This window comes from Macaca fascicularis, chromosome 2 (genome assembly GCF_037993035.2).
Source record: "Macaca fascicularis isolate 582-1 chromosome 2, T2T-MFA8v1.1".
NCBI lineage: Eukaryota > Metazoa > Chordata > Mammalia > Primates > Cercopithecidae > Macaca > Macaca fascicularis.
In genome coordinates this window covers 188806093-188819253 of record NC_088376.1, presented here as the reverse complement: position 1 = coordinate 188819253, position 13161 = coordinate 188806093, and the positions used below count along the sequence as shown (strand labels likewise).

The 13161-nt window shown below is 38.1% G+C and overlaps 1 protein-coding gene across 2 annotated transcripts in view; it reads right to left on the bottom strand.

Moving 5' to 3' along the window:
• The window catches only part of PROS1 (protein S), a 101027-nt gene that overhangs the window by 51860 nt on the left and 36006 nt on the right, over positions 1-13161 (bottom strand). The window contains exons 1-3 of one of the 2 annotated variants that reach the window (XM_065539287.2): positions 4415-4509; positions 3925-4082; positions 962-986 (exon numbers count right to left, since the gene is read on the bottom strand). In XM_065539287.2, the coding sequence (XP_065395359.1) occupies positions 962-986; positions 3925-4026 (127 nt within the window). In that variant the 5' untranslated portion in view covers positions 4027-4082; positions 4415-4509. Of the gene's footprint in view, positions 1-961; positions 987-3924; positions 4083-4414; positions 4510-13161 lie in introns of those variants that run through there. The other variant, XM_005548385.4, reaches the window with a different exon arrangement.

The window sequence follows — 13161 nt, the reverse complement described above, 5'->3', positions numbered from 1 at the left end:
TGTACTCTCATCAAAGGAATGTATCCTCTACAGTAGTGTGCCTGCAAAAACACAGCCTCATTAGGCCCTAACAAGCAAGAGTTAACACTGTATTTTTTAATGCACGTGTAATATTTAACAGTCAAATATTGTCTATTTTTATTATAAAATATTTACATTTCTATCTAAAATTAAAAAGCTGAAATAGTCTAGATATACTATCTTTTCTACACTTTCATAGTACAAATTCTTGGGTTTTGTTTTGAAAAGTGAGGAGTAACATGTAACCTTACAAAAGAAAACATCTTTTTCATGGATGTATATCTATATCCCACTGCCCTTTTAAACTACAGCAGCTAAGGCTGGGCAGGGTGGGTCATGCCTGTAGCCCTAGCACTTTGGGAGGCTGAGGAGGGTGGACGCTTGAGGTCAGGAGTTCAAGACTACCCTGGCCAACATAGCGAAACCCCGTCTCTACTAAAAATACAAAAATTAGCTGGGTGTGGTGGCACATGCCTGTGATTCCAGTTACTCAGGAGGCCGAGGCACAAGAATCACTTGAACCCAGGGAAGCAGAAGTTACAGTGAGCCAAGAGCAGGCCACCGCACTCCAGCCTGGGTGACAGAGCAAGGCCCTGTCTCAAAAAACAAAATAAAAAAAGTTAACCCATGAAAACGCACATGCTCATAGACTATGTCCAGCACCTTAATATAACTGAGCATCAGCCCAAGAGCTTCATGAGAAAGACATGAGAAAGAAAAACACTAAAATTTAAAATGCCACATGGTAATTAAAGAACTGTTCCAAATTCCTCAACATGTCTTAAATATAAAGACAGCAAAATTGCATATAAAATGAAACCTCACTCCCAAGGATAATGAAATTACATTGGATGGAATAGATGGGTAGAGAGTTAGACAGGAACATATCTAAGTTCCCTTCCATTTCTAAGATTATATAATTGAGATGTTTTGAACTTACCTAAGTATTTTGGATAAAAATAATCCTAGAAAGAAGAAAAAGAAAACATATATCTTAGCAAACCTAAATTTCATTATAGAGTTAAAACTTAATTTTATAATGTGTTTTTATATCAAAGATGCAAATAAATTACGTATAATCATCATTTTCACATTATAATTTTTTATATAGTAAGATATACCAAGAGAAAACAATAAAGTTAAACCAATAAGATACTTAGGCTTAAAGAAATACTGATCAATTAATCATGTTTCAAAAGCGTCTAATCTGAAAACAAGCTCGATTTAAGATGGTAAATATAATCATGTATGCCCTTTTTTTGTACATCCTTTAATTTTTCCGTAATGATTGGATAACCATTTGACACATTTTATGTCATAATGATCACCCACACAGATTCAATGTTCAATCACAGTAACATACTCTTTCTTGTTTTTTTTGTTTTTTGTTTTTTTTTTTTCGAGATGAGGTTTCTCTGTGTCACCCATGCTAGAGTGCAGTGACATGACCATGACTCACTGCAGCCTCAACCTTGGGCTCAAGTAATCCTCCCATCTCAGCCTCCCAAGTAGCTGGAACTACAGGTACATGTCACCATGCACAGCTGATTTTTTGTTGTTGTAAATTATTTTTTTGTAGAGATGGGGTCTCACTATGCTGCCTAGGCCTCAAACTGCTGGGCTCAAGTGATCCTCCTGCCTTGGCCTCCCAAAGTGCTGGGATTACAGGTGTGAGCCAAGGTGCCCAGCTAACAGTGACATACTTTTAAGTGAACTAAAGTAGACATTTATCTTGTACATGTTATGTACATGTAATACCTTACTTATAAATTGGTTGTGTACCAAAAGTTTGTCTGTAAATCAGTCATTTGGAGTAAAGAATGTGCTTTCTTAAAGGGAGAAAAATGTTAAAAATTTCTGATAGTAAAGTTCTCAGGCTGGTCCATGAAAGCATTCTTAAGCCACGATATATCTAATGTGTACCATTAACAGTACGAGAATACCCCACGAGAAACCAAAATTTCTACACAAAGACATATTCAATGTTACCACTTAGTAAGAACAGAACATAAGCTCATCCAGAACTGAGTCAAAGGCCTCATTCTTTCCTCCTCTCACATATAAACCTACACAATAGATAATGGGATTCAAAGGTGATGTTGCAACCGTCAAAGGGATATATTAGAGATGTTGAGGCATAAGTTGTACTGTGAAGACTGGAAATGTGGACTGCGGTATTAGAGATGTGGACACCTGTAATCACGAGAATCATAACACAGTAACAAATGTTTGGTGGGGGTGTGGCAGGGGGGTCACTGTGGTCACACGTGTAATCCTAGCACTTTGGGAGACTAAGGTGGGCAGATTGCTTGAGCCCAGCCTGGGCAACATGACAAAACTCCCTCTCTACAAAGAATACCAAAATTAGTCAGGTGTGGGGTACACACCTGTAGTGTCAGCGACATAGGAGGCTGAGAGAAGAGGATTGCCTGAGCCGGGGGGTCAGGCTGCAGTGAATCATGATCATGCTACTGCACTCTAGCCTGGGCTACAGAGCAAGACCCTGTCTTTAAAAAAAAAAAAAAAAGGAACTTTTTTTTTCGTTTCTCCCCTTTCTGTCTTGCTCTTTCTGTCACTTTTTTCTCTTCTGTCAATGAGACCAATGTTAGAATTGGTGGAAGAGAGGAAGCGCATAAATGAGTTTTCCTTACTCACTAGCTTTCCTCCTCTGTGTTAAGGTCTTCTCCCTCTCTGGCCTTTTGCTGCTTAGAGGCTAAGCTGATAGAATGTATCTACAATGTTAGAAATACATATTCAATATTAATGAGTGATGTACTAATATGGTATCTTGGGCAGACAGGCATGCCTTACAATATTCCAGAATAACAAAATAAAAATTAGAAGAGATGGGGTAAAAAAAGGTAAAATAAGAATGACAGAGTGTTGATCATTATTAAAGGGGTGGGGGAGTTTGCATACTGAAATTTATTACACTGTTCTCTCTACTTTGAGATCTATTTAAAATCTATTTAAAATTTCAATATTAGATGATACCTACAATTCTGACTTAAAATCTTTCATGTAAAGTAACAGTAGGCCGGGTGCAGTGGCTGGTGCCTGTAATCTCGGCACTCTGGGAGGCTGAGGTAGGTGGATTGCTTGAGCCCAGGAGTTTGAGACTCGCCTGGCCAACATGGCAAAACCCTGTCTCTACTAAAAACACAAAACTTAGCCAGGCATGGTGGCACATGCCTCTAATCCCACCTACTCAGGTGGCTGAGGCACGAGAATCTCTTGAACCCGGGAGGCTGAGGCTGCAGTGAGCAGAGATTGCACCACTGCACTCTAGCCTGGGCAACAGAAAGAGACTTTGTTTCAAAAAATTAAAATTTAAATTAAAAAAAAAAATGCCAATGGAGAAATTTAATGAAGCATTGTGATAACAATTCAAACTAGCGCACACACACGTTAATACTTGAGACATCCTCTCCCCTCCCTCTAACACTATCAAATTCTGGTTAGAAGAAAATATTTGCAAACCATGAGGTCAATACTATTTGCTGATAATGAAGTGTAACTGGACTATAGTTTAGTCAGAACAAGCTGTTATTGGTGATCAACCCCATTTTCCTAACAAACCCATTTTCCTTTGAAGGCACTTCCTCTCCCCTCCCCCTAACACTATCAAATTCTGGTTAGAAGAAAATATTTACAAACCATGACGTCAATACTATTTGTTGATAATGAGGTGTAACTGAACTGTAGTTTAGTCAGAACCGTCTGCCTAACAAGCCCATTTTCCTTTGGAGGTACTTCCTCCTGAAATGTAACTGGTTATGTGTGGAAGGTGATACACAAAATCGTTGACTTTAAGATGGAACAGAAGGGAGTGCAGGCTGGAAAGGTTCAGTCTGTAGTTGTATGTCTAGATGTGTGAACTTGACAGTTTCCATCAACGCTTACCGTTTCAGGGTCATTTTCAAAGACCTCCCTGGCTTCTTCTTTATTGCACAGTTCTTCGATGCATTCTCTCTCAAGATTACCCTGTTTGGTTTCTTCAAGCATAGAATTTGCACGACGCTTCCTAACCAGGACTTGTGAAGCCTGTTGCTTTGACAAAACTGAAGGAAAAAATAAGTTTATATGAATTAATCATTTTTCCAACTAAAATATATTGTTTTATTAAACAATAAGCGTTAAAATCATTTTCTGCCTGTGAATTCTATGACATTTAAAATCAGTATGATCGAACTAAGAAAGAAATGCAGATACAGAAGCACGTTGGTTAACAATTCAGAGAGCAGGTTTGGTGTGCAGCTGCAGCCCTCGTATGATGGTCTACACAAATTATTCAGGTTTATACTTGAGGTTAAACATACCAGGTAATATTCAATATTTCCTTCATTAGGACTACATCGGAGAAAACATGCTGAGGTCAGGTGTGGTGGCTCACCTTCGTAATCCCAGTACTTTGGGAAGCTGAGGCGGGAGGACCACCTGAACCCAGGAGTTCAAACCCATCCTGGGCAAAAGAGCGAGACCCCATTTCTACAAAAAACAAACAAACAAATTATATATATATATATACACATATATTTGAGAAGGAGTCTCGTTCTGTCGCCCAGGCTGGAGTGCAGTGGCACGATCTCGGCTCACTGCAACCTCTGTCTCCCAGATTCAGGCGATTCTCCTGCCTCAGCCTCCTGAGTAGCTGGGATTACCAGAGTGTACCACCGCATAAAAAATATTAATTGGGCATGGTGGCATGCACTTGTAGTCCTTGCTACCTGGGAGGCTGAGGAGGGAGTGCCACTTGAGCTCAGGAGTTCAAGGTTACAGTGAGCTATGATCATACCACTTCACTCCAGCCAGTAAGACCCTCACTCTAAAAAAAAAAAAAAAAAATCTGAAAAAAAAAGAAAAAACCATAATGAAATGCCTATGTCAAAAGCCGTAGTCTTAGCCAGGCCTGGTGGCACATGCCTGTAATCCCAGCTTTTTGGGAAACTGAGGCACGAGAATCATTTGAACCAGGGAGCCAGAGGTTGCAGTGAGCTGAGATTGCGCCACTGCACTCCAGCCTGGGCAATAGAGCAAGACTCTGTCTCAAAAAAGACAAAAAAAGAAAAAGAAAAAGAAAAAAAAAGCCATATGATCTTTAAAGCAAGAGTAATAAACTTTCTCAATTTTAATGAAAAACCTTTGTGATCTCTGTGGAGATTGTTGTTGAACAGCAACAATAAAAATAACGTAACAAAGTTCAATATCAAGCAACAGACTGGAGGAAAATACCTACAGCATATAGAATAGAAAAAACAGCATCCAGATAAGCTGACCGATACAGAAATGCATGTATGGTTGTATTTCTAAAACATAAACAAACTATAAAGAAAACAATATAAACAATCATATAAACCATCACTACAGAGAAAAAATGGGCAATAAACATTATAAAGTGTTCAAATCAAACTTTTTAAAAATTGGATTTTTGCATATTAGACTGACAAAACTTTAAAAGAATGATAATATCAATTATTGGTGAGAGTAAGGGAAACCATGTATTCTTGTACACTGGTAGTAGAGCATAAACTGGCAGGTTTTATTTGAAGGTATTTTGCTAAAATTTAAAGCACATACACTCTTCATCTCAACAACTCTGCTTCTAAGTATGTTCTACATATATGCCCATGTGCTGGAAAAAATAGAATCGTTTATTGAAAGACTGTTTGTGAGATCAAAAAATTAAAAACGACTTAAATATCTATCAAGAGGAGCACAGGATCAGGCACAGTGGCTCAGGCCTGTAATCCCAGCACTTTGGGAGGCCAAGGCAGGAGGATCACTTGAGCCAAGGAGTTCAAGACCAGCCTGGACAACAAAGAGAGACCCCGTATCTCCAAAAAATTTTAACAATTGTCCAGGTGTAGTGCTGCATGCCTGTAGTCTCAGCTAGTCAGGAGGCTGAGGCAGGAGGATCACTTGAGCCTGCGGGGGATCAAGGCTGCAGTCAACTATGATCACACCACTGCACTCCAGTGTGGGTGACAGAGCAAGACCCTGACTTTAAAAAAAAAAAGAAAAAGAAAAAGAGGTGAATAGAAATAAAAGCTATAATAAACCTGTACTGTGGAATAATATGCAGTTGCTAAAAGGAAGATATTCTTGTACTGAAGATCTCAAAGATACAGTAAGTTAAAATGCAAGTTGTAAAATGCCACACTCATAGCATAATTCTCTATAAATCAGCTAAAGTAGTAGATATGTAAATATCATGTGGAAAAATACATAGAAAGGAGTTTGGAAAGACAAACTGCTAATACAACAATTATATCTGAGAAAAGTATGGAGAGCGTAGAGTTTTGGTTTATTATTTTAGTATGTTAATATAGCTTTTTAATGAAAAATGTAAAAAATATAAATAAAATCTACAAATAACTTTTTTCCTGATTTTAACCACAAATGGTTCTTTCACTAAGAAGATAAACAAGTAATATAAATGTCTGAATTTCTTTTCCTTTTCTTGTCTCTTATTACCTGGTAAACAATAAGCAATAAATACTCAGAAGTTGAATAATAGAAGAAAAAAAAAAAAGCAAAAAGACTAATCGACAGTCACTCACCACATTTGTTAAGTAACTGAAACATCTTTCAAGAATGAAGTAATATTACTTTATTTTTCTGACTTGCCAAAGCAGAAGTTTAAATGGATAAATGAATAAATCGTTTGGGTTAGATCTATAACCCTATCTCTTGCCATGTTTATCATGCTCATTAAAATAGAGATTAAGTCAAGGCAGTGTGCATATAAAAGATGGTACTCTGCGGTCATGCTATCTGCCAAGTGTGTTATTGACTGATCAATGACAGTCCTGTCAAAAATGAAAGAGCCTGTCATGGGCAATTATCTCATTTATTTGAAGTAGTTTTACACATGCTAGTTTTTAATAAATACAGCAAAAAAAAAAATTTGACTTTTTGAACTTCACAGCAAATATGTGATTCAGGGGAAAACAATAACACTTTAATGAAAGGGTGAATACACTGATTCAATTTTAAAAATCAAGGTTAAAAGCACTTAGGAAATAAAGCGCCACGAATATTCACTTCTTGGCATTGTTTCCTTACACAATATTAACTTTCGGAATTAGGAGTTTGCTAGTGAATTTTAAGAACATCTCTTTCCCCGAATGGGCCCCCACTAAATGGTACAAATCAGGTGAAGTAACACATACTGTATTCATGCTTGTGAAAGCAAAGGTCTAAATCACCCAGAACAGCCAAGGTTTTCCAGTTCTTAGGAATGTCCACTTAAGTTTAGAAAAGTAAACATAACAACTTTTATTATTTAAGAGATGATGAAACTCAGGTAAAAAGCAGGCAACATATTTTCCCATAACTGTAAAGTGAATAAACAACAAAACTACAGGTGGATCATAGGCATCCCAACTCTCAGACCTGCAATCCATTGTTTGTTGTCTGCTGCTTTTCAAAAATCAGGAAGTTTTATTGTCTCTATTGTTGAGAGGAATATTAAAAAGCAAAAACTGTTATGCTTCTGTCCTACAGAAAATTAAGCTAATAACAAAAAAAATTTTGTCTAAATATATTTGCACCAAATTTGGATTTCATCTAGTCCAGCCCAACGATGCTTTAAGTTGGCATGATACATTACAATGTTCAAAGCATGAATTAATTATTTCATCTGATTTTCACATAATGAAATAAACTATAAGACAAAATTATCATCCCTATTTTCCTACTGAAGAAATTGAAGCTGAGAGGTGACATCATTTGCTGTAAACTACGCTAATGGAATTCAAATATACCCATCCCCTTAGCCTAGTGCTCTTTTCTTCTGTATATTCTGCTACTCAGATGTCCATGATGTACCTGATTTAATTTTTTTATTTACATATTTTTATTTGGAAATGTGTTTATCAGTACAGTGAAACTAAATCATAGAGACATTGATGTCATTAGATATAATTACTTTATAATAAAAGATATGGTGATATTTGATATAAGATTTTAGAACTTCAGTGGAATGGGCAGCTTCACATTGATGCCATTTCAACACTGAATTATTTCAGTCTACCTACTTTCCAAGAATGTCGCCATCTCTAAATAAGAAAATAATCTTTGGGGTCCAGAATTACTTTGGCGCCTCCATATTCTGAGAGAAGTACTTTATCTCCAGCTTTCACACTGACTGCTTGAATTCCTTTCCTTTAGGGCCCAATCCAACAGCTACTACTGTTGCTTGCAATACTTTTTCTGAGAAGTTTCTGGAAGCATAATACCTTCTTTGGTTACGGTTTTGGCTGCACTACTTTCAACCAAACAATACTTGGTCAAAGAGCAGAAGAAACTTTCTACATGTTTGTTCTCCATGGCTCCCACTGCCACAGCTCATACTCTACTCTTGCACAACTGCCATGAGCTGATTTTAATTTTTGTAAAAGAAATTATGTGGTTGTGCAGTGGATAAGGTCGCTATCTTAAATAATTAGTTGTCCTTTACAAAATAAACCCATCCATCTAAGAGAATGGCTTTTGAAGCAGTCTACTGCTTCTTGCCAGAAAGATACAAGCATGACATCATGAACCCAAATTAAAACTACAGGACTGTGGGAAGAGACAAGCATGGGGTCTGAAGTGCTTTCACCAGTTGGCTCAAAGTCCTTCTGCCCAAAAATATTCACCTTGCTGACATGCAGGAATATCTAAAAAGTTTTGTAATTTGCCATAATAACCATGACATATAAACACATAAATGCTGTTTTACATTATCTCCTTTAATCTGAATCATAACTGTTCTAAGTAGATTAAAATTTTCCATTTTATACATGAATAAGCTAAAACTTAGAGTTGAGTTAATTTTACCAAGCTTTCACAGCTAAGAACACAGACAACCAGCATCCCAAACCTGTCCTCTTTTTGTATTAGCACACTGTCCCTTACTCATTTGTTTCACTTCTTTGTATTAAGAAGTATCTCAAGAAAGTCCTTGTTAAAATCCAACTATGTTGCTTGAAAAGTGTTACATTCAGATTCAAAATTTTAGGTTAAAATGTGGAGTTGATGAGTCTTTCAAGATAAGAAGTACAACTGAGTCAACTTGATTTTTTTAACTTACCTGAGTCACTCCTTCTTCAAAATAATGACCAAAGCAGATGGAACAATTATGACAATAATAAAACCATTGTGCAAACATGAACTGGAATTCTCTTTGAAACTGTATTCACAGCCTTCATATGTTCTCTTCATGTGAGGGGTAAATCTTTGTTTTTTTAGTGTAAATTTGATTGACTTACCTCCAAAAAAGTAATTTATTGTTATTGATTTCATAAGACCCCCTGTAATGATAGTGATGCTAGCACTGCCTCTGCTAATGCCACCCTCTGTTCACGACCAAAGATCTGCATTGTCCAACACTGACCAGTCAGGTAAGGATGAGGTGGCAGATGGAGGAGGGTCCAGATCTTAGGATAGCTTATCCTCTGAAGCTCTTCCATTTTGCTCCCTTGTTTTTTTGCAAAGATGGTTCTCACATTCTTCCCTCCATAAGCTCATCTCTCTTTTAGTTCTACTTTCCATCTCTCTTTTCCCTAGGCTCTTCTTATTTGGCATCTCAAAAATGAAAAACTGCCCTTGAAAGAATGTTTCTGAGAAGAGAGTCTTTGGCAAGTATTTGGGTTGGCTGAGTATTTTTCTTTTTGTTTGGGCTTCAGTGTTGGATAAGGTGAAGGAAAATGGCTTTCACTTTACAAATACAGAGAACCACCAGATAATACTTTGAGATATAACTGTGCTTCACGCGTCTCAATTGTTGAAACAGTATATTTTATTTAAACCTAGACTGAGCTGGGTACCGTGGCTCACACCTGTAATCCCAACACATTGGGAACCTGAGGCGGGAGGATCCCTTCAGCCCAGGAGTTTGAAACCAGCCTGGGCATCATAGGAAGACACCATCTCCACAAAAAAATTAAAAAGTAGTTGGGCATGGGCCAGGCACGGTGGCTCACACCTCTAATCCCAGCACTTTGGGAGGCCGAGACAGGCGGATCACAAGGTTAGGAGATAGAGACCATCCTGGCTAACACGGTGAAACCCCATCTCTATTAAAAATACAAAAACTTAGCCGGGCGTGGTGGTGGGTGCCTGTGGTCCCAGCTACTCGGGAGGCTGAGGCAGGAGAACGGCGAGAACCTGGGAGGCAGAGCTCTCAGTGAGCCGAGATTGTGCCACTGCACTCCAGCCTGGGCGACAGAGTGAGATTACGTCTCAAAAAAAAAGAAAAAATAAGTTGTTGGGCAAAAAGTTGTGGGTGCCTGTGGTCCCAGCTACTCGGGAGGCTGAGGCAGGAGAACGGCGAGAACCTGGGAGGCAGAGCTCTCAGTGAGCCGAGATTGTGCCACTGCACTCCAGCCTGGGCGACAGAGTGAGATTACGTCTCAAAAAAAAAGAAAAAAAAAGTTGTTGGGCATGGTGGCACACACCTGGAGTCCTAACTACTTGAGAGGCTGAGGCTGAAGGATCGCTTAAGCCCAGAAGGTTGAGGTACAGGGAGCCCTGATTATGTCGCTGCACTCCAGCCTGGGTGACAGCACAAGACCTTGAAAAAAAAAAAAAAAAAGCCTGAGGAAAAAAAATTGCATATATTATTTTTAAAATTAATTAATAATGGGCTGGCGTGGTGGCCCACACCTGTAATCCCAGCACTCTGGGAGGCCAAAGTGGGCTGATCACTTGAAGTCAGCAGTTCGAGACTAGCCTGGCCAATATGGTGAAATGCAATCTCTACTAAAAATACAAAATATAGCCAGGACGGATCACGGGGTCAGGAGTTTGAGACCAGCCTGGCCAATATAGTGAAATCCTATCTCTACTAAAAATACAAAAGTTAGCTGGGCATATTGGTGCGTGCCTGTAACCCCAGCTACTCGTGAGGCTGAGGCAGAAGAATCACTTGAACCCAGGAGGCAGAGGTTGCAGTGAGCCAAGATTGCACCACTGCACTCCAGCCTGGGTGACAGAGAGAGACTCCGTCTCAAAAAAAGAAAAAAAAACATTAACCAGGAGTGATGGCGGGCGCCTCTAATCCCAGTTACTCAGGAGGCTGAGGCAGGAGAATCACTTGAACCCAGGAGGTGGAGGCTGGAGTGAGCAGAGATTGCACCACTGCACTCCAGCCTGGGTGACAGAGCAAGGCTCCATCACACACACACACACACACACACACACACAAAAGGCTAGTTAATAATGGTAAAAAATACTAAATAATGATGGTAAAAATGGCTGCATATTCAAAAATGTATTTAAAATAATTACATTAACTGTAAAATACTTCAGTTATTTTTCATAAAGATTTCTACCACAGAAAATTTCCAGTTGGGGGAAGGAAGCAATTTTTAAAATGTGAAGGTTGCCAGGATTAAGGAAAACTCAAAGATAGGTTTTTATGTAGGGATTGGCCAAATATTATCCCTGCTTTTCTCTAGATTTTACATTTTGTATCACAGTGAGGATTATGCTGCTGTGCAACAATTTCTTCTCACATTGTGTTAAGGTTTGGAATGGGTTAAAGAACATTCTGTAATGATGAACTGTATCTAGGTCTTTTTGAAGGACTGAGCAAATACTGACTGATGAGAAATACTTTACGAGAGTCAAAGATCATAAGAGATAGGTGTGGATAAAGATTTAAATCCAGGGAGAGAAAAAGAGGAAGTAATCTGTGAACGAAATGTCGCACATATAAAGGTGAGTTCTAAAACATTAAGGATAGGGGAGTGTAGGCTGGCATTTATTTAGAAGTAGAAAAGCCATTGGTGGAATTTAAAAAAAAAAAAAAGTGACCATTGACCCTCCATTCTGGAACAGATCAATGAATGAGTACAGGAGCAATGCCTGAACTATTTAACTACAACAGAAGTGAAATGGACCTCTCCTTACTCCAAGATTTAATTATAACTTCAATTTACAGTCCCTTTCTAATAAAAAAAAAAAAAAAAAAAAAAAAAAGTCACTCTGGCATTGTTTCCACAGATTAAAACCTTTAACTAGACAGAGAAAGCAGTACACATTAGTTATTCCCTCCAAACAGCAAATATCTTTACTCAAATGATAAAATAGGCAGCTTTATTACCCAGATAAAAAGTTACACTGGCCATTTATTTTATTTGAATTGTTTGTTCTTGGTCAGTGATAAATGAAGACGCTTCATTGAAGGGATTCAAGAGCTCAGATGTTGGCAAGGATAAAGAAGGAATTTTATACAACCATATATTTTTTTCTCCTGACCACTAGATTGCAAACTGGTTATGTTTCCTGATGCTACAACAGGAGGTCTTTTTCATGACATGCAGCAAGATATGCCCATACTCAGCTTTCACTGTCTTTTTTTATCTCCTACCCACTAGGACCCCAAAACATTATTTGATTTTGACATCATGCACCAAGAAGTTACTGCACAGAAAATGTTTTATTTTTGTTCTATTTGACTTATTTTGTTACAATTACATCAATATTATTAGTTCTGTGACCTGGGTCTGTATTTATGTTTGGAAAAGCAACAGGCAAAGTGTTCCTGGGCATTTAAAAAGGCAATAGTAAAAGAATTCTCCAAATTTTGCAATATCCTCGTACTTGCAATAGCACCTACATCCCTGAAATAAGCAAGTCTGAAACTGTGCTTAGAAGCTTAGAAGGACTCCAGATATCAATGGAGTTCCCTTGACTCTTAGGATATAATTTATCTATTAAAGTGCTTATTTGCAAGTGAGATTACTTGGAATATTGGTATATCATCAAGTAAGTCTTTCTAATTCGATGGTTTCTACCAGCATCTCAGAACCCTCTGTCAAATAACCAAAAGGTTTTAAGACACAGTCTAAATAACAGTGAAATAAAACAATAACTCATGAAGGAAAGGAGAGAACATCATTGAGAAAAGGAATCAAGGAAAAAAATAAAAATAAAACAAGCAGCAAGAAAAGAGGCAGTTAACATAGAAACTCAAGTCCACATTAAAAAAAAAAAAAAGTCAGCCACAGACAAAATGAAAACACTACCTTTTTTTTTTTTCCATAGTAAGTAAAATGATAAAATAAGCATTTTTGTTGTACTTGGCAAGGTGTTATGGACTGAATGTGTGTCCCCATCTCCCCCCGGCACCACCCCCACCCGCCCCCCCTT